At 46.6% G+C, this 20,816-nt stretch overlaps 2 protein-coding genes across 4 annotated transcripts; one reads left to right on the top strand and one right to left on the bottom strand.

Moving 5' to 3' along the window:
• The first annotated feature begins 4,602 nt into the window (after positions 1-4,602).
• On the top strand, positions 4,603-9,668 carry LOC135909315 (uncharacterized). 2 transcript variants are annotated; one of them, XM_065441254.1, is made up of 3 exons: positions 4,603-4,834; positions 6,052-6,282; positions 9,119-9,668. In XM_065441254.1, the coding sequence occupies exons 1-3, from the start codon at positions 4,622-4,624 to the stop codon at positions 9,521-9,523; spliced, it is 849 nt and encodes a 282-aa protein (XP_065297326.1). In that variant the 5' UTR covers positions 4,603-4,621; the 3' UTR covers positions 9,524-9,668. The 2 variants fall into 2 exon arrangements, with proteins under 2 accessions (XP_065297326.1, XP_065297325.1); XM_065441253.1 differs by having other exon boundaries at positions 9,052-9,668.
• Positions 9,669-9,921: 253 nt separating this feature from the next.
• Positions 9,922-19,699, bottom strand: LOC135909316 (uncharacterized). Of its 2 annotated transcripts, none has more exons than XM_065441255.1 (6): positions 19,569-19,699; positions 17,077-17,189; positions 16,361-16,429; positions 13,917-13,952; positions 11,637-11,702; positions 9,922-10,598 (listed from the first exon to the last, which is right to left on the bottom strand). In XM_065441255.1, exons 1-6 carry the CDS (start codon positions 19,654-19,656, stop codon positions 10,506-10,508), a joined length of 465 nt encoding a protein of 154 aa, XP_065297327.1. In that variant the 5' UTR covers positions 19,657-19,699; the 3' UTR covers positions 9,922-10,505. The 2 variants fall into 2 exon arrangements, with proteins under 2 accessions (XP_065297327.1, XP_070395835.1); XM_070539734.1 differs by lacking the exon at positions 19,569-19,699 and adding an exon at positions 17,368-17,501.
• Positions 19,700-20,816: the final 1,117 nt, after the last annotated feature.

Genomic DNA, 20,816 nt, shown 5'->3' with positions numbered 1-20,816 from the left:
TCAGCAGGCGGGCTCCACTGCCAAACCAAGACGCTCTCTCCACTCGCCCCGTCTAGCCTTCGCAAGCGAAATTCCGCCCCTGCGTTCTCCCATACCGGACCTCGAAGATCGCATGACGCATACGTCACAGCCCCCGCCTTCGTTATCTTTATTTTTTTTCGCTCCTCGCCTTTTTTTTTTTCCGGGCTTCGCACTTCTGTCGACGGCGTCGCGCGCGAGCTGTTGTCTCGTTCGGGCAGCGCAAGATTTTGCGCGCTGTGCACAAGGAAATATGACTAGCGGTATAATTCAGTGCTGCATGAATACTGAGGCAGAACAAGCGGATCTCGGAGCATGATCACGCTCAGGAACACGGTAGAAAATGGCATAGTTTCGGTACCTGCGCACGTGACCGCACGACCGTGGGAACAAGCAGACGAAGTGGAAGTACATCTCTTGCTTTCTTTCGAAGTAAAATAAAACACGTAGACATTCTGTTTGTATGTTTTGTTATTTCTCTACACTTCAATTCGTCAATTCAAGCAGCAGATCGCACAGATAACAGAGGTTGCCTTGAATACTCGAAGTCACGTGTCACCACGAGCGACGTCATACTGCGGACACGACTAGGTAGGCGCAGTGGCACGACTACGTCACCATCCGGCTTGGAGCGCGGCGGCCGCTAGGAGAAGGAAAAAAAACGGCGCTTGGTTTGAAATTTCGGATCTTTCCGGCGCTCGTAGCGATGTAATACTTTGCAGGCACGATCGTTATCGCGCAATGTATGCTCTACGCTTGTCAGCTCAAAATGGCCAGACGTAGTGAGGGGCCCTTTAAGAGAAACGTGCTGTATTCTTCCAAAACACGTAAATCGTTTATAAATAAATGTTTCTCTCTCTCTCTCTCTCCAAAATACTGGAAAAGCCACTCCTGCTATAAGAGGTTCGGTAAGCCAGAAAAGACGCAAAAGCTAAAAACTGGCGACCAGTTCACCTTGACGTCATAGATTTCACTGGCGTATGCTTGGGTTTGATTAATACTTTGTCGGCAAATATATAGACCACAATGCATTCTAAAGGAGCCGGCGTTATAAGTGTTTCACGAATATAGCGCAGAATATAGCTCGCTGTCCCGGAGGAACTGTTAACAGCCAGCGAGATCATATTCAGTGCAAATTATAGGAACAGTCATGTGGCCAACGTTTTATCGTGTGTGGTTTAACTACAAGCAGGTAAAATTCGTAATGAATCTGCTTCGTAAGGAACAGCTTCGCAGGGAATTGGGCTGTAATTCTGCTAGGTCGCACAAATCTGCTCTCTTATAATAGCTACACAAGGAAAAGACCGTGTAACGAGCTTGCGAACTCCTAAGAGCTGGTTTCTCTGCACTAAGACTCCTTCTGCAGAGAAGCGCATTCCAACGAAGATAGTCGGTTTGGCTCGTGATTTGTAAGGCGAAAATGGTGCATATACGTATTATTCGTTCTTTATTTCGGTTTTTAATGGCAGTACGATCACCGTCATTCTAGATGAGTGAATAAACGTTCACCATTGGGCTAGCTCGAACCCAAGCCCTATCGATTCTGAGACCGGTTGCACAGATTCCGATCGGAAGATTTGGAACACAGTATAGGCTGTATGAGCTGTGACATCATGCTCTGTGAAGCAACATTCTGTTCAAGTACCGCACATGCTGAACGCTGATGGTGACTGCGTTGTCCTGTAGCGGAAAGTTTATGTGGAAGATGAATAGCGGCAATGGTAAAACAACTCTCATGAAAACAAGACACGAATGTCGCCTTTGACGCTGTGGCAGCAGGTTGCGGCGCGGAAAACCGGAGTTCATCTCTCATACCGTCCTCCCTTGGTCGTTTTCTACCGTTCTCATTTTCTTCGCGTATAAACATAATTCAAGAAAATCTCGACGGGCGCGCTGCCTTGTTCGAGACGCTAGCACGTCATTAAATGTTAGTACAGTGTACGTTTCTTAGCTGCTCCAAATTCTAAAACATCGCCTCCGACATACAGCACAATTCTAACCCTTGAACTACATTGCCCGATGAGGCAGACGTTACTTCCATGAGCAATCATATGCGGAATTTTACTAATCAACAATATATATGGGAACTTTATTGAAGTGAAGGGGTGTAGAAGGTGCAAGTGGGTGGTACCCTCAATCCAGGGTTCCACTGACTTCCGCTGCCCGCTTGACCTGGCCGGAGACCTGGAGAAGTGCCAGTTGCGCCTCTCGGTCTTCCCTGGCGAGCAGAGTCTCCCAGTGCTCCTGTTGAAAGACATTTCCCGGCAGGGCCAGTTCGTTGATTTGGGGGGGGGGGGGGGGGGGGGGGCTTAGATTCGCGCTTCCAAGAAATTTGGGTGAGAATGAGCCTGCCTCTGCACCGCGGGCACATATTGGGGTAGGCCGTGGGGGACATGGCGTGTAGTTGGCGTAGATTCGAATATTTCAGTTTTTTTTACTAAACAATTTACAGCACATATTGCAATCTACGAACCGTAGCTAGCGGTGTTGCAAGGCATACAGACTTGGAACTAATTCTGAGGATGGCACTGGTTTTGAGATATGCGCCGCCAGCGGCAAAATAGCACTGTTGTTCCACTTATTCTTCATATATATCTTTTTAAAGAAACCGCTGTTTTATGCATTGAACCTCACAAGTAACTGTAACGCCAATGTACGTATTTCGTCGGATACCTTGACAATATCTCGAAACTGGTATATTGTTGAGAAATCGTTTCATGTGGATACGCCTTGCGCCTCGATGGCCAGTGTTACGAACGACCTGCAAGGCTACCGACCTACAAAATTTTCCCAGCCAGCCGCAGCTGCGGAGGTGGCGAGCTTCTCAGAAGCGACCTTGGAACCCTTCCCAACCTGCTGCGGCGTCTCGTTTTGTAGGGACGACAATGCGCCGCATCAACACCCCCTCGGTGCTGCTATGACGACGCGGTCGGAGGACCAAGTATTGTTAGTGGATTCGCCGTCGCCGTCACGGCTTGTTTGAAGCGGTGGAAGTCCTGGGAGAAGATGTTTGGCGGTCGTCTCACGGAGCTTAGAAGTCATGGACAGACGCGGTGGCCATTGTCTGCGGAGTCAACACTGGGATCAAGAGGCGCCTGCTCGGGTCAGAACCCCTGTCTGCAAGAAACCCACTAACCTCGGTGTGTTGAGTGAAACCTGTGCGGAAGTGAGTGTGTAAACCCTCCCCCTCAAAGGCGGGTCGACGACGATGACCTTGAACGCTCCCCTTGGTCGAAGGTGGAACGGCCGTTTTTCCCTCACCTAAGGATCTAGGGAGGACAGAGTGTATTTAAGGAGCCGTTGGCGGCTCCTCAGTGTGCATTCCTCTTTCAGTCGTGTACGTTAGACTGATGAACTGTAACATTCTTATGTAAATACTGTAAATAAATCCCATATACCTCGTTCTCGATGAGAACAACTCTCCCTTGAACAACGTCCTCAGCGTGGATATGTTGGACGACGGCATGGGCCAGCTACCATCTATTTCATGCCTGAACCCAACCATTACACCAGCATGCAACAAGTCGAAAAATTGCCATAAAATTTTGAGTTAGTTACCTTGCGGCGCGTAAGGTAACTAACTCAAAGTTTTATCAGTACAGCTACGTTAGTTATTCAAGTAAGCATTTTGATTTCTCCTAGATGTGATGTCCGCCTCGTCGAGTGATTTAGCTCAAGGGTTAGAATCGTGCCATCCGCCACAGGCAATTCTTTAAAAAATGGTGCAGATAAAAAGAAAGGCACTTAGTTGTGCACTTCCGCAGGACTCCCTGTCCGCGGCTGCCTGAGAGCACAAAGCATTTTTCCCGTCGCCGTGAAGGGATCTCTAGGCACGTTGAGGTGTCCGTCACCGCGGTACGCCACAGCCCAGTCGCGTCGCGCCCGTCTTCGGACTGAATCAGCGATCCGGCCCGTCGTGTGAATACAGCTTAAAGGGCTACATCAGTAAACTGTTTGCCTTTAGACAGTACTCCCCCCCCCCCCCAAAAAAAAAAAGAAACCGACGTTAAGGCGAGAGGAAGCTTAATGGGCAAGAAAAGACGCAAAAAAAAAGACAGCTGGCGACGCCGCCTTGAAGTTCCCGCACTAGCCAGACGTGATGTTACGAATTTGACTGCGTCTGTTCTGGCCGATAGTTAACTGTAAACCGGTAACGTTTCGGCCGGGGTCCGGCCTGCATCAGGATCATCAGAATTCTGGGAAAGGCCGGACCCCGGCCGTAACTTCAATAAGTCGCTAATATATATATATATATATATATATATATATATATATATATATATATATATATATATATATATATATATATATATATATATATATATATATATATATACTGCGCCGCCATCGGACCAAATACAAGCAAATAATTTGAAATCCATGACGTCACCAGCACCGGAGTTCCGGGGCGATATCAAAGGAATATAAGGTAAGCCTTCATTTTTCTCTTCTAGTAATGAACATCTTACCGCGAGACTAACGCAAGCGTAGCTTTGAATGAATACTTTATCACGTTCTTGACTTCGTAACTGACCTTAACTGAACAAAGCTATCTCTCTCCGCGAGGCCCGAAAAGGTGGCGAAGAAGAAGACGTCACACACGATGGGCAACGCCGTGGGATCTGGCGGGGAAGACGACGTCGAATCCGGGACGAAGCGGCTGATCACCGCTGCAGTCGACCCTGGGCCGGTCGACGCGTTGGGGACAGCCGACGACGATGACGACGAGTGCCGCAGGAGGCGGTGTCGCCATCACTTTCATCACCGACATACCGACTGTCGGGACGGCCGGCCCTCAGCGCCAACGGACACGGAGGTGACCTTCATAAACTGCGAGTGTTTCTGCGAAATACATCAAGCGATTAAAAAAAATACATATATATCCCTAGTGGCAGATACAATCCTAATCCTTGAACTGGATTGATCAAATAGGCGGACGTTATTTGCACGAGGAATCGCAATGCATAATCGGCTAATTAACAAAAAATTCACTAACTAAATTTTGAGCTGACAACTTTATTGCACGTATTGAAGTTCACACATTTTATCCGGGGCGTTCACTGGGCGGATCCGCCTGGAACAAATTCTTAAGATGACACAAGTTTCGGGACATTAATTCCCGTACTTTGTGAAGAAATGCTCGGGTGGTCCAGTTACGTTTTTGCGCTTCAATACAATTCACGGCGTTCTGTTAAAAACAGTTAACGGCAGTGCATTTTTACCGCAAGTTTCATGGCGCATTCTCAAAAATAGTTTCATCTGCAGAAACATTTTCGAGTGGATATGCCTTGCAGTCTCACCCGCTACAATATGTAAATTGCTATAAGTGCCATACTACAATTACTTAAAACTTAATATTTTGTTAATTAGTCGATCATGCATTTCCATATCAGGTAATGTCCGCCTCTTCGAGCAGACCAGCTCAAGGAGTAAATTGTGGTATCTGCCATGGGTGATATTTAAAAAAAGAATGGCTAAAGGTCTTCGCAAGAACACCTGGTGTACTCTTCGCAGATTCCTTGCCCACGACGAAAAGTGTCCGTGAAGTGCTCTTCATATGCCGCGAAAAGGCGCCGAACCAGCTCTCTCTCTCTCTCTCTCTCACCCTTTGTGCCCATTTACCTCTGCCCCAGTACAAGGTACCGAGGGAGCCATCTGGAGAAATCCTCTGGTTAACTTCCCTGTTTTTCCCTTGCTATATATATATAGGGTGTCCCAGCTAACTTTAGCCAGAGTTTAAAAATATGCGAATGCCACGTAGCTGGGCAGGTAATGTTGTGTGCCGTCGCTGGGAGATACTCAAATTATTATCTTTTTTCATTACGCCTTGCTAGATAATCAGCCTTAATTAATTAATGAACTTCTCAAATATTATAATTCGATCAAAAGTGTCAACGAGAAAATTGTAGAGCGACATAAAAAAAGGAAAGAAATAGAAAGTGCTGTTTCAAGATCCGTCTGTTACATATCCGATAAAAAGGAAGGCAATTGCAGCTCTGATCGGTTATATATTTTTTGCAACCTGTCTGCAAGACTGGCCAAGAGGCCATGATGGGTGCGCACCGATCCGCCTCTCGGCCCGTGATCACGGCCGGCCCGTCACGTTGCCGCGTGCAGCCGGTGTCCGTGTCTTATCCTCCCGCGCCGCTGGGCGGTCGGCGGACGCTGTCTCCCGTGCACTACGCCCATGCCGCCTCGGATGAGTGTCCCATGCTGTCCGCCAGCGGTCCCGTGGCCACATGGTGCCGGCACCACATCCACGAGGTAAGGGCAGATAGACGTGACCTCTGTGCCCGCTATATAACCTCCATAGCTGACACGGAAGATGCGCGCAGAGAATTGTCGGCAGATACACACAGAAACGGCAGAGACGCTCTTGTGTACATATTGTTCTTATGTTTGGTATATTTTCGCGTCTGAATTAACGCTCTTTTATCCACATTACAAGAAAAAAGAAACTGTAACCCTTGGGGCATAGGTGTCGTGTCCCCCGACGATAATCGTCGTCTCGCGCGCGTGCGTTTTTTCAACCGAAGCTTGTATTGGCTCGTAGATTTCGGTGGCGCTGTCGCGGTCACGCAAAAAAAAAAAACACAGTTGCTCCCAGCGCCGAGCAGCTGCGGGGAAGGGCGGTTTGACGAGTTGACAGCTGCGCAGGCGCCGGAGCGTGAGTCGTTAGCAAGGATTCCAGCTGCATAGGCGCGCGCTCAACCCAGAGCCGTTTCGCTGCCACTGGGGAGGGAAGGGCAGAAAAGGGTTCCGCACGTGCCGCGCCGGCTTCGATCGTTTGCGTTCAGGTCAATCTCGGTAAACGGATGGGACAGCCATGCGGTGTGCGTTCTCCTGAGGAATAGGCAGCCTTTCGAAGAGCGGCGGCGAGAACTCGCCCGTGAAAGGGCTCGCCGTTAAGCCGTTAGAGCCGCCCGAGCCCGTGCAATCCGGCAGTAACGAAAAGAAGCTCCCGAGCAGAGGGAGCGGGATGCCGACGCAATGCGGCACCATTACCTGTGGGTTACTTAACCGGGATGAAGTTCACGTGCACGCAGCACGAGCTTTGCTTACCCCCATTTGTCGGTAGGGGAAGGGTTGGTCTTTTTTTGTTTAATCTTCAACGCTGCTCGCCCGGTATACTTCAGATTACGATAGGGCATGCTTGTGTCGGTGGGACGCATAGCCACCCTGATGAGAAAGTATAGCAAGCGGAGAGTAATCAGAAAAGTAAGGCGCATACGCCTAGATTGGTGATGGTTATCGTTGCTGGACAAGATAAGCCACAAAGAGAGTAAACATTTTTTTTATAGAGTACACTCGCTTGACACCAAAACATTCTCCGAACGAGCTTGTACGGCTATCCCAAAATTGATAAGTCAGCCGTACAAGGATTTTCGTTCGGCACAGCTGAAGCTTGTCCCTGTGGACAAAAGATTGCGCGGTTGTTTCATTCTCACGCGATCGCTGCCGGCGTACCAGCCGCTTGGGTCAACTTCGAGGAGAATAATGCGGAGCTTTAGCCACGCATTGTAAGCTAAGTAAAGGATCATGCCCGTGCGGTGAACCTTTACATTCGGCAAAGTGCAGTAGGTGCGCTATTGATATGGCGGTGGTGCATATGCTTTCCTATCACTTCCGGCGCCGCTCTCCATTAAGGGTGGCGCAAGCCCGGGGGCCGCTGCGCGCCATAACGGTGAAGCCTGTACTCAGTATACAGCAGGCTTTTAAGGGACCCTGAAACGATTTTGACGATTTTCTACAAACGTACTGAGTCGTTAGAGTAGGTTCTTCTGATCATTAATTGATGCATCTAAGTGCTCTGCGTAAAGCGTGTAATTTATTATAAGGTTTTAAAAATACCCATCGCTGCCGATCGCAGCGCACTGCTCGGCGGAATTTTAAGCCGCCCCTACCCATATGATGCAAATAACCCATATTACGTCACATGGACGAGCTATCTGATTGGCTGACCAGGGCGCGTGGTTGATAATTTTTCCAACTTTATGGTGAACAAATGATGCTCGTAATAGTTGGAATGTTAGTTACTTTGTTTTTGTAAAAAGAAAATAACCGGAAGAGAATACACAAGAATAGTTTTTTAGTACACTTCAGCACTTCCGGCATACAGCAAGTGTCGTCTGCTTGTGTTACAACGTACTCCATTTTGACGAGAGCTCCGCGGTCAGAGTCGGTCTCAGTCTTTTCGCGAGCACTATGATTCGACTTTGTTGCTTTGTGGACTGCAAACCTAGCGACCTGCAAACCGCGAGTCCAGTATTAGGGCAAACGCAAGCGCAAGGGGACAGGGTCTGGCCGCTTGACTGTGCCGGGATGAGCCACGAGATGAGCAGAAGGGCAAATGTGAACGGTCTGCACGGTGCAGCCACCTGGTGGCACAGAGCTCAACCATACACAGTAGCAGCAACGAAGTGTATTCTTTGCTGCTGGTGTGTATTTTTCGCAGGAGTGTAATCATCAACACGTTGATTTATAAATGTTTAAAATGCTTTACACTTGGTTAGAGCAATATTAGCGCTTTGTTTGACTGGTTAAGCGCTGCGCCAGCAAGTGTCTGGACCGTGCAGACCGATCAGGCTGCTCACGTACGTCTACGCTAAAGTTCCTTCATCAGCTTGAGTTTATGCCTCCAGTCATTTGCCGAAATGACCAGCTTGCCTGTTTTTAGCGGAGTACCGGACACGTTCGGCGCTACCACAGAATGCTCGCAACGCACGCTGCTTCGATAGCTCTCGGTCGACGGCCAAGCGGCTAGCGGAGAGGTCTCGCGCGGGAGGGGGCGTGCTCCTAAACAACCGGAAGTGAGCGATGTGACGTCGCATCGTGACGCTGAACCAGTGAAGGCGGAGCTTAGCGCCGCTCGCTCGGCGAGCGGGTTGAGGAGGAAAAGCATAGCTAGGGAGGAGGGTAACTTCTAATCGCTTGCAGCTCCATTAATACGTAACGCTTCACTTAAATTGTAGTGCGAATGTTCTACTTAAGCTGTACCCTACGCGCCTACAAAATTTGTCCGAACCGTTTCAGGGTCCCTTTAAGTTGGCAACGAAAGCGGTGGCGTCTGCACGAAGTCATCCACACCGCGCGTTTGCAGCGGACCACCACGACCGGCAACAACACGAGTGGCAGCGCAGGGGCCGTGGTTGTTCCCTTGGTCAGCGTGCGACACCTGTGGCTGTTCGCGTGCAGCCTGCTGTTCGCCGGCGCCACCGTGTCGCTGGTGTCCGCCGCTCTGGCCGTGGTCACCTGGCGGCTCCTGCACGAGCCGACGGGATCCGAGCTGGCGCGGAACGCGTCCTCCGCCATGGCGCGCGCTGCCGCGGCCTCCGCCGCTGCTGGCGGAGGCGAGAGGCTCGCGAACTTCACGCATTTCGCCGCCGACCACCAGCCGCCGCCACCCACGGCCGGAAATGCTCGAGGAAGCGAGAGTGCCCAGCCCTTCGGGTGCGCCACGCCACTTCCGGTCACCGGTGATGACGGGGCGCTGTCTGTAGAGTAGCACGATAAAAAAGCGAACATTGCTGGTGACGTCCTGCATCGTTGTTGTGGGCGCTGTCTGCACACAGAAAGCACGCTGTACGATTTTATCATCTTGTTTGTTCGCACGGGACCGAAGACGTGATTTTCCAGTTTCAGAGCGTTCACTGCTTGTCGTTGTTCTTTCTTGAATTTGATCACACTGGCGTGCGGTGTGCGATAGGCTGGAGGTGTGCCTGAAGGACGGACGGACGCCATCCGTCCGTACCGTCTAGTAGAAATATATTTACTGCTCCATTCCTCTGAAGTCGTGTTGCTTGGACACAGTTTTTATATGTCGTGATGCTCATTAATCAGGCAGGTGTGACGAGAACAAGATTGAAGATACACATGCAAACTCTTCCACAGATTTATTCAATGGACCACTGCTTTCTTGTATCTCTTTCGTTCGCGGTATAGGGGCAGATTTCACTGCAAACAATTTCCGTCGTGCAAAGGCACTAGTCGTCGTAGAAGACTTTGCTATGCAGATTTGATATTACGCTTTACGCCTCAGCCGTCTTCGTGCAGTGCATACCATTCTCTGTATTGAGTCGACCGAGTCACACATTAGGTAGTTTTAAAAGTAGTGGAAGCATGCGGCTGAGCGCATGCTTTAGAAGTGCGGTCGCTGGCACGGCGCCCTATGCGCTTAATTGGAACTCGTAATGGGCTTATTTGTTCGTAGGACATGTACGTACGCCAATTATGGGTCTTATTTGCTCACAAGTAGCCATACTTCCCCTTCTTCCCACTCGTGAAAAAGAAACAAAAAACAACCCGTATCCGATTACTTGCAATTGCAGAACTCATCGACCTACGGCCAAAGTGAGAACTCTACCCTCAGCTAAGAGTTTACGAAAGAAATAGGAAAAGAGATGGGAGGGGTAAACCAAATTTAAAGTGGTAGTCCTGTGTTCCGCGTTTCTTTGTTACCGTTTCTTTTTTCCTGTGCTTCGCGTATTTCACCCCATCTTCATGTACTGACTCCAAAGTGAAGCGAGGTCATCGAGGGCATGCGCTGGTAGATCCGCCGCTTCAGTGTTCTTGAAACACTCCTGTAAGAAGAATGGGGGAGTTAAATGCGTTTCTTTTTCTTTTGGTCGGTGACAGATAACACCTCCTATAGGTAATAGGCAACGTCTACCACAGATAACTTCGTCTGGCGAATCATATATATATATATATATATATATATATATATATATATATATATATATATATATATATATATATATATATATATATATATATATATATATATATATATATATATATATATATATATATATATATATATACACACACACACATATAGTCACCTAGCCTTAGCAAGCGTCCTACCCTATCGCAGTCTCGCCCTCTGCTTATCTGTTTTATCGCGTAAAGTTTATCTCATGCTACCGATTTGAAAGGAAAGTGCCCCACTGTTCGAAGACAGATCTCCAAACAAGTCTTGGTCTGAGAACACGTGGCTATAGAAAGAAAACTTATATCAGACCAAGACTTGTTCGAAGATCTGTCTTCGAACAGTGGGGCACTTTCCTTTCAAATCGGTAGCATGAGATAAACTTTACGCGATAAAACAGATAAGCAGAGGGCGAGACTGCGATAGGGTAGGACGCTTGCTAAGGCTAGGTGACTATATGTCGCCAGCCCAATTTAAAGAGGATATAATAATAATAATAATAATAATAATAATAATAATAATAATAATAATAATAATAATAATAATAATAATAATAATAATAATAATAATAATAATAATCGTATCGCTAGATTTAAGGAAAAGTTTGGAACCTATGTTTCGTTTTCGTTTGCTCAAGGTTCAGAATACGGCGCAAATGTATGCTGGAGCTAAACAGCGCGACAACGTTTCCTCTACGTCTGCGTCCTGCATTTTTTCTTCGTTACATGTTACTTGGTGACTGATTTACTTCTACCAACAGCATGACGACAACGTGCATTGATTGGCAGCCCGCGAAGTTTTGCATTTTTCGTCCTGCTCCTTGGAGACAGTCTGGAGCAAAGCTTCTTCGAAAAAAAAGTAAAATAAAATGGCCGTGAAACGAAGGCACGAACACGTTTCAGCTTACGAGAACGTCTTTGGTGCCTTGGAGTTGAGCGGGAGTGAAGTCCTTAGATGAGTGGAGCATGTAGGCCTGCAGGGAAAATTACTAAGAAATGTGCAGATCCCATGCACTGTGGGAATCGGTGACATGCGAAACATTTTGCAGGCAGCTAGCCACATATACAGTACCGTGTGGAGCTCTGCTAAGCGTTACCAGACGTACCAACATTTTAAAGCGAAGCTTTCTACGTCTCAACTGATTCGTCCGTGAGCGCCAAAAACGCACTGCAGGAAAGCCAACCTAGACATTTGTGTAGAACACTACGTTTTACATTCGCAGTACCGCGCCAGCGTCGACTGTGAGGTCAGTCAGTGCCTGATAACGGCGCGAAGCGACAAGCTGAGCAAGAGTAGCGCATGCGCACAAAGCTCTCTGGAAGCGCAAGTTGCGTCTGCTAGGCATGACACCACCCCTGTCGCGATTAACAGAGCTTGCCTGCTTATCGTAGAAAGCAAGTGCGCCTGAACACGAGCTCGTCTTAGGAGCTGGAAAAAAAAAAAAATTACCGCCCCTTTCTTGAAGAAAGATGGTTGGACGCCACGCTGTCCGGACGAACTGTATATATCTGCATTGCATTATGCGTGTCACACCTGCGACCGTCTCCCACGGCGGTCACATGGCAAGTGTGGAGTCGTCGGTGAAAACGTGAGTGTGTGCGTATAATGTACGGACACATGATCTAAAATAAAGACTATGCAACGCAACGAAATGCGTCTTCGTTCAACTTCAACGTTCAAAAAATACAATCCTAAACAAGCAATCCAACCACATATGCATAGCATCGGGTCGCTCAGCATTTCTTGGGTTCCTTGCGTGGTCGTTGACTTTTGACTTTGATTCAGTATGCATTGGGGGAAAGTTTCGCGTTCAACCATCTTTCCTTAAGCAAGGGACTTTGATTTTCTTTGCGCACGGCAAGCAATTATGAGTGTTTAATTCGAGCGTGTGGGCTGAGACATCAAGAAGACGGCGGTAGCACAATGACAGGTTCTTTCTTTTATTTTTTGGACTCACGGTGAAGACACGTAACGACCTCTTTCTCCCGCGCTATACAGGGTGTCCCAGCTAACTTTAGCCGCAGTTTAAAAATATGCAAATGCTGTAGCTGGACAGAACCAAGGTAATGTTGTTTGCCGTCGCCTCGAGATACTGAAATTATTTATTTCATTTCACCTAATTAGATAACTAGTATTAAACAAGATCTTAAATATTGTAATTAGATGAAAAGTGTCAATCAGAAAATTGTAGAGCGACATGAAAAACTCCCGATACAGCTTTCTGTTGCTCAGTATATATAGAAGTGTTTTTCCGAGCGCGAAAGAAGCCCGCGAATACGCGCCAAGTGCCTCGAGCGGCCAATCGCGCAGAAATTTTGGAAAAAAAATTAAGCTTTCGCCGTCAATATCACAGCTAATTATCGTCAATAAAAGCAACCAGCACAGAAAACTTCGCTTACATCGATTCCCACAGTGCAGGGGATCTGCACAATTTTTCTTTTTCAGTATATCCGAGACAGTATTCAGTTTAATAAAAATACATTCGTCTGAAGTACATTACTATTCTAGAAATTGGCAGGTATCCCCTCGAGGAAGCCTGGCATTACGGCATTTAACTTTCAGAGGGTCAGTGTTCTTGCAGAAACATCTGCACGAAAGATTACGAAGGTCTGAAACTCGGCAAAAAAAAAAAAAAGCCCAGTGGTGTGGCATAGCTTCCTTAAATACGCATCGCTATCGTAGTATCTCGTCATTGTCTCGAAAATGCTAAGCACGAAGCAGTGGGTTCAAATCCCGGCCGCGGCGGCCGCATTCCGATGGGGGTGAAATGCAAAAACGCCCGTGTGCCGTGCGTTGGGGGCACGTCAAAGATCCCCTGATGTTCCAAATTAATCCGGAGTCCCTCACTACATATACGGCGTACCTCATAATCAAAATCATGGTTTCGGCACGTAAAAACCCAGAATTCATTGCCTCTAAACTGGTTTGCTGTGGCGGTAAACCTTTGATTTGAGCGAGTTGGTTCATAGCTATTCAAACGGAGCAGCGCGACTGGGACGGGAACAAAGAAACCACATCACAGGCGCTGTGATATGTTTCTTTGTTTCCGTCCTAGTCGCGCTGCGTCGTTTAAGTTGCTGTGGTGGCCTCTCATCGGCTGTACTGCTACAAGCAACATTCTTTGCAGTTTTAACGCTCTCGCAGAAGTGCAGCTTGGATCCGCGTCGTCGAGGCTCTGTTTACGTACCTTGTTTTCAAGCGCCACACCCCAGCAGTCGAACACCTGCAAACGTATACAAGTAAGGCAGGAACATTACAGGAATAAACAGTACCCGATGCAATACATTTTCTGGGGTTTCACATTTTTTGAGTCTATGGGGTATCCAGCGCCGCCTAAAACGCCCGACTTCTTGTCCGAAGCTGTTGTGCAATGGGGTGTCGGCATGACGTCATCACCGCCTCACTGAAGCACATCTCGTAAAGATGGGAATAGCAAAGATGTGCTTCAGTGAAGTGTCAGTCGCGAAAGGACTGCTTAAGAAAGCACAACGAAAAGGTTACGAACAAGTGAATGGTACAAAATTGCCTAGATGACATCGAATGATTGACGTTGACTAGATGAACGTTGCCGTCATCCCTTTCGTACATGCTTTCTCCCACAGTCTAAAGAAAGATTGCTCGAAAGCGTAACATTAACCTCGTTCTTCTTTTTCGGCGCCTAATTAATTGACAAGCCCGCGCACGAGGAAAACGCCAGAATGAATCACTTGCACAGCATGTGAAAAAAAAAAGAAAAGAAAGCATAAGAACATATTCAGTGATTGCACCGCGTCTGTCGTATACCGCATTTTCCTCACCTCTGGAAAGAGCTGCATACGTCAAACCGGTAGATGAAAAAATTATAGGTTACGTGAACACATTAACAAAGTAAGGAACGGGGCGTGTGGTGGTTTCCTTGCCCTCTACCTAAGATATGCCGACTTCCAACACAGATTAAAAGAAGTAATTATTATGGGCAGAAGCAAGTGCGAAATGACGCGCTTGGTTATGGAAGCTAGAAACATAGCAAGTTTTGGTGACGCATGCGTTAGTAAACCCTCGATAATATTATCGATTAAAGAACTCGAATGTCTTCAACGCGTTAACCGGAATACCCCGTAAAAGCCAGTGTGGCCTGAAAGGTGTCTGCTTGCGGTTTCTGTTATTTCGTTTGTGCTTACCTACCAATGTACACGTGTCCTATGACATTTTGAGTGGTGTAAGTACGGCAGCGAAAACTGGAAATAAATTTGTTGTTGGAAGTTACCGCTGTGTGCTGGCTCATGTGCCTTTTATGTCAGTGTCGTTGTGCTTGCGTTACAACGAATGAAATGGAGACAGAACGATGGATGTGATGGATGTGCTGCCCTACATAATTGAAAGCAGCTACTTATAATTTACAAGCATCGCAGTTATTCGCACGTGCAATTGTAAACAGCATCACATGCATGTGTTAATGTATATAAGCCTGATTTACTATGTTTTACGAAATGGACTCTGCGTAAACTTCGTATTTGATGTTGCTTCAGGAATGAACAAACGTTCGATATTCGATTCGATAATTCGGGGGTCGTATTTCCCGAATATTCGTATGCGGTTCGATTAAGAAATTTGGCTATTCGAACACACCTAACATACATATACACACATACGTCTACTTCGATATGTCGAATAATTCGGCCTCGACCTGCGACATGCTAGCCTTCCGCTTAGCTTCTTAGGTGTTAGAGCGACCGCCCCGAGAAGGCGCTAGTCCCATGTTGGATCACCGGAACGGGAAAATTTTTTCTTAAACTGAGAAGCTTTCTGAGAAATCCAAAGGGGCTTCCTTTTTGGCTTCATGACATTGCATCGTCTCCCGTACATGTTCACTTGCTTCCCTTTCATGAAACTTACTCCACTTTGCGAGTTCCCGCAGAACTGATTTGACACGCATACATACATACATACATACATACATACATACATACATACATACATACATACATACATACATACATACATACATACATACATACATACATACATACGTACGTACGTACGTACGTACGTACGTACATACATACATACATACATACATACATACATACATACATACATACATGCATACATACATACATACATACATACATACATACATACATACATACATACATACATACATACATACATACATACATACATACATACATACATACATACATACCATCAGCATAAATTGAAACATGAACAGGGTAAACCTAACTTGAACACCTCTTATGTGTAATTGCATGTAAGGGTTGCGTGAAATCGCTCTTTAGATGGTTTCTTGCATGGTGTCGACTCAAACGTACATTTTTCGAGCCTAAAGTAAGCCACTGTCACAGGTAGAGGCGAAGCTGCAGACATAAGGGCGCATTCGCTTTCGACTTGTCCGCGTTTGAGTTTATGCTCATTGTAGTCTACGTAGTCGGACAGACACACATGGCGGATTGAGTTCTTCGATTCGTGAACCGAGCACGACATGGCTAATCGCCACCGAATGCCGTGATGCTGAGTCCTATATAGCACGGCGTGATTTGGCGCTACTAAATCGACGGCTCCCCCCACCCGCGTGTTGATCCAGCTCTCACGCAATACGGCAGCTCTCGTGCAGGAGCCGCAATCAGTTACCTCCTTCGCTTTGTCGCCTTCTACGGACTCCATACATGTGCTGTGCATCCTGCAGAATGCTTCCATTCCCTGAAAAAAAGCAAATCGCCGTCATGACAAGCACTTCAACTTGCGATGGAGGGAAAAAAGCAAGTAACGTTGTGTAGCGGTACAAGTAGCACCAATCAGTGACTGCGAGTAACAGCAGTGTATAAAGAGGGGCCAAGAACGGTGCTTAAATCAGAATAACTTTTGAGGATTTTACGTGCCAAAACCACGATCTGATTATGGGGCAAGCCGCATTGGTAGACGCTCTGAATTAATCTTGGCCACCTGGGGTTCTTTAACGTGCATCTAAATATAAGTACACGAGCGTCTTTTGCATTTCGGCCGCATCCAAATGCGGCCGCCGTGGCCAGGACTGAACCTTCTAGCTCAGCAGCGCAAGGCCATAAGCCACTGGGCTATCGCGGTGCTTTGGGTGCATGTTCAAGGACACAGGTGGTCAAAATTCATGTGGAATTTCTCACTACGACGTGCATCATAATCAGATGGTGGGTTTGACACGTAAAACCCCAGAATTGATTTTTCCGCCCAGTTTCATCTAAAACATTGGGGAAGGTACGTAAGGAAAACCTTCATTCTAATTTTTTTTTTCCCCGGAGGCTTACATGAAATGTAACAGAAAGCTGACGCGAGCAAGAGTCACGCAAACCTACTAGACAGAAATTACGTACAATCTTCAGGTCTCCTCGCTGAAGCAGCGTCAATAGGTTGTGAATTTCTTTCTTGCACTGTCCGGCTATTTTTCCAAAGTTTGCTTTCAGTTCCAGAAGCCTCTTCCCGTGTGCTGGAAAAAAATATTGCGCAGAAACCATCGGCATTAGTAGTCAATGCAAGCGACTGGACCGACCGACCGACCGATTTCATTTCATTTCATTGCCGATTGCTCTATAAAGTGCACGGCCCGAATAGGTCGCTACGTAGTTGGAAATTTAACATAAGGTCTTTTCGGCTTGACTGCACACCTTCTGCAGCCGCCGGCACCGCGCTCTTGGATTTGACTTCGCGCTGGGCAAGTTCTGCACGAGTCCACGGTTCCCCGGCACTCGCTACTTTGTAAGTGCAGGCACCGTGCAAGCTCTCGATAGCAGACGACATCACAAACCGCTAGTTGAATAATGGTGCGAAGTCGTAAATATCTTTCGCTTTGGTTAATACAATTCCTATAGTTTTTACGACAGTTTGTTCTTTGTTAATGTTCTTTGCTACAACGCTCTTTGTTAATGCACCCCCTAATCGCCATTGTTCACTAGACAAGCATCGCAAATCGACCCCGTCATCGTGACGTCTGCGCGTCGATGTCTCGTAGTGTACATCCGTGTACTTTGGTGCTATAGCATTCTCGCCACAGCTTGTGGCTGGTGTAGTGCATAAACCTAAATGTTGCACAAGGTTGCACGTTTCATAGAATGAAAACATACATCGGTTGTGCGCACCGGATTTAACTGCGTGGAATTTAAGTAACTGTTTTGCTAAGCATCGCTTCTCGATGGGAGCGAAATGCGAAGACGCCCCGTGTAACGTGCACTGCGTGCGCGCGTTAAAGAACGCCAGGTGTCCCCCCACTATGGCGTGCCTTATAATCATATCTGATGGTTTTTGGCACGTAAAACCCCAGAATTTAATTTTTTAATAAGCTCGGTTTCACATATTTCAAAACATATACGATACGTGCGTTGAGTGCGTATCCTATTTTTTGTTGCTGTATTCTTCTTTATTTAGAGTGCAGCTGTAGCGTTCCATAAATCATCATCGTCAGCCTGTTTTATGCCCCCTACAGGACGAATGCCTCTACCATCGATTTCCAATTACGCCTATCGTGCGCCAGCTGACGCCATCTTGTGCCTGCAAATTTTCTAATTTTCATCTCACCAACTAGTTCTCTGACGTCCTCGACTGCTTTTCCCTTCTCTTGGAACCCTTCCTGTAACTCTGAAAGATTATTGGCTATCTAGCCTACCCATTACACGTCTTGCCCAAATCTTACTTCTTTCTCACAATCTCAACTAGCATATCGGCTACTCCAGTTTACTCTCTTGTCCAGACCGCCGACTTCCTGTCTCTTAAAGTCACGCAAAACACTTATCGTCCTAACAGGTCGTTGCGCAGTATTTCTTCTCAAGCTTCTTAGTTAACCTGCAAGTTTCTGCCTTGTACTTTAATACTGGTAGAACGCAATGATTACATACTTGTCAAACATAGCGGTGAGCCGCTAATGACTTGGTATTAATGCTTGCCGTATGTGGGCCAAACAATTTGTGTTCTTTTATTGATTTGATTTTGCCAGTCATCTGATGCCACCTCTTGTTATGCAAGTCATCTCCAGCATTGCTGCACAGGACAATGCCCTCTGCGAACCTCATGTTGTTGAGGTGTTCCCCGTTGACTCTCAGTCCTTCCCAATCTGACAGCTTGAATGCTTCTTTTAAGCATGCAGTGAATGCTTTTTAAGCATGGTTTAAGAATTGGAGATATTATGCCTCCCTGCCAAACGTCCTTCTTATGTGGCATACTTTTTTCTCTTTTCCCGCGAAGAATTAGGGTAGCTGTAGAATTTTCGTAGTTATTTGCTAAGACGCGCGCGTATGCTTCCGCTTCTTCTTGACTATGCACTGCCTCCGTGACCAGTGGCATTTCTAGTGAATGGAACGCCTTTTCGTAATCTATGAAGGCGGTATAGAATAAGCTTTTCGTACGGTGTCACATTATTGTCACGCGGAGTGCAGTGCACTAAGCGCTTTCCTCGTTAACAACGACACGATAAGGATAAATTGAAGGCTATTCGGCACAAATATTGAAACTGTCGTTCGAATTGGTGAGACTTTGAAGTTATGTGGCACTCCGTATAGCGTATAGTGCCGGATTATCAGATTGAATTCTCTAGCAATTACTTCCGCATCACTGCGTATGATTGAGTGTGGACGTGCGGTGATCCATAACAGCGGTGTGCTATACGCGCGCGTTACTAGCCGCGCGTATTCTCTAGCTTGAAACATTTACCGGCACATTTATATCTTTAGTTGCGGCATATATGACACAGAGTATGTTACGTAATATCTAGACGTGGCAAGATTTGTCGCAGGGCGATGACTCTGACGCCATCTATGCCATTTGAAATGAGCGCGCGCGTTATCCACCTATATTGAGTGAACAGCGAGACACTCACAAATTTGGAAGGGCTTGCAACAAAGGATGTCGTTTCCAAGTGCCACCATCAAGAGCGTTAGCATCTTCCACTGCATTTTCCTTACCATATCCTCCCGAAGATGTGAGTGAGCTTTGTTTTTCAGATCGCAGTTCGACCATTTGCTGGTCCTGGCTTTAATGCTCTGGATAACTTGAGGAGAAAATGTTGGAGTAGCAGAGAGTAAAAATATTACTCCTCCCGCAAGGCTATACGGTCTCCTGATAAAACAGTCCTTCACGTGTGATTAATAGCGAGGACCGGCAGGCTCCGCGTGCAGGATCGTGCTTTCTGCCATTAATTTCATTTATTTATTCAGCAAGTCATGCCAGAGCACGAAGACTATAGTTTCAGTTCGTACGCTATAGCTGCCCTTCTGTCAATTTTTGGCGGTGGACGTTGGATTTTATTTCTTGATTACCTATATATATGATTATATATTAAATATATATATCAACTTTTCATATATCACGTGCGCAGGCAGAATCTTTTTTTAGCCCGATAATTAATTTTCCGCTTCTTTAAAGAGACACTAAAGAAGGAGAAAAAAGTAATTTGAGCTGCATAAGCAAATTAAGTTTCCGCAATACCAAAGAAAATATAGAAAAACGAGGAAGGAAGTCGTTCTTATCGGGTCCACAATACCAAAGAAAAAAAAGAAGAAAAACAACGAAGAAAGTCGTTCCTATCGGGTTGCGAATAAGCAAGAAAAGACTCAAAAACAAAATGTATGTGGCGACGCCGTCTTGAAGTCCCCGCACTCACTCTCCGTGACGTCATCAATTTTCGCGTGGTATGCTTGGGCCTTTTTTGTTGTCATTAAATTTGGACCACGCTGTAATGTGAAAGGGCCAGATACTAGACAAGTTTCAGGAACATTCGCCGCACCAGGACGGCCCACATGCGAGAATACACTTGGAAATTCATGACGTATAACACCGGCGTACCGGGCCTGAGTTTTCGGCGCGAAAGAAAAAGAAAATGCAAGTTCCTTCTTCTAGTAATCAGCCTCTTGCCCCGAAATTAACGAAAATGTATTTTTATTAGCTTGGACTCATTTAGTGTTCCTCTTCACTGTCCCTTTAATTCATGTACGGGCAAACTGTATAAGGTGGCTCCGCGTGCTAATGACAACCAGAGGGCTAATTGCTTTCCTTATGACGAAAGAAAGAAAGACTTTTGCTGGAAGTCTATCCATCTCAACTTGAATAGTGTTTATCTTCAGTGTCT

This window comes from Dermacentor albipictus, chromosome 5 (assembly GCF_038994185.2).
Source record: "Dermacentor albipictus isolate Rhodes 1998 colony chromosome 5, USDA_Dalb.pri_finalv2, whole genome shotgun sequence".
NCBI lineage: Eukaryota > Metazoa > Arthropoda > Arachnida > Ixodida > Ixodidae > Dermacentor > Dermacentor albipictus.
The sequence above is the reverse complement of the archived record's forward strand: the minus strand, read 5'-3'. Positions and strand labels throughout refer to the sequence as shown.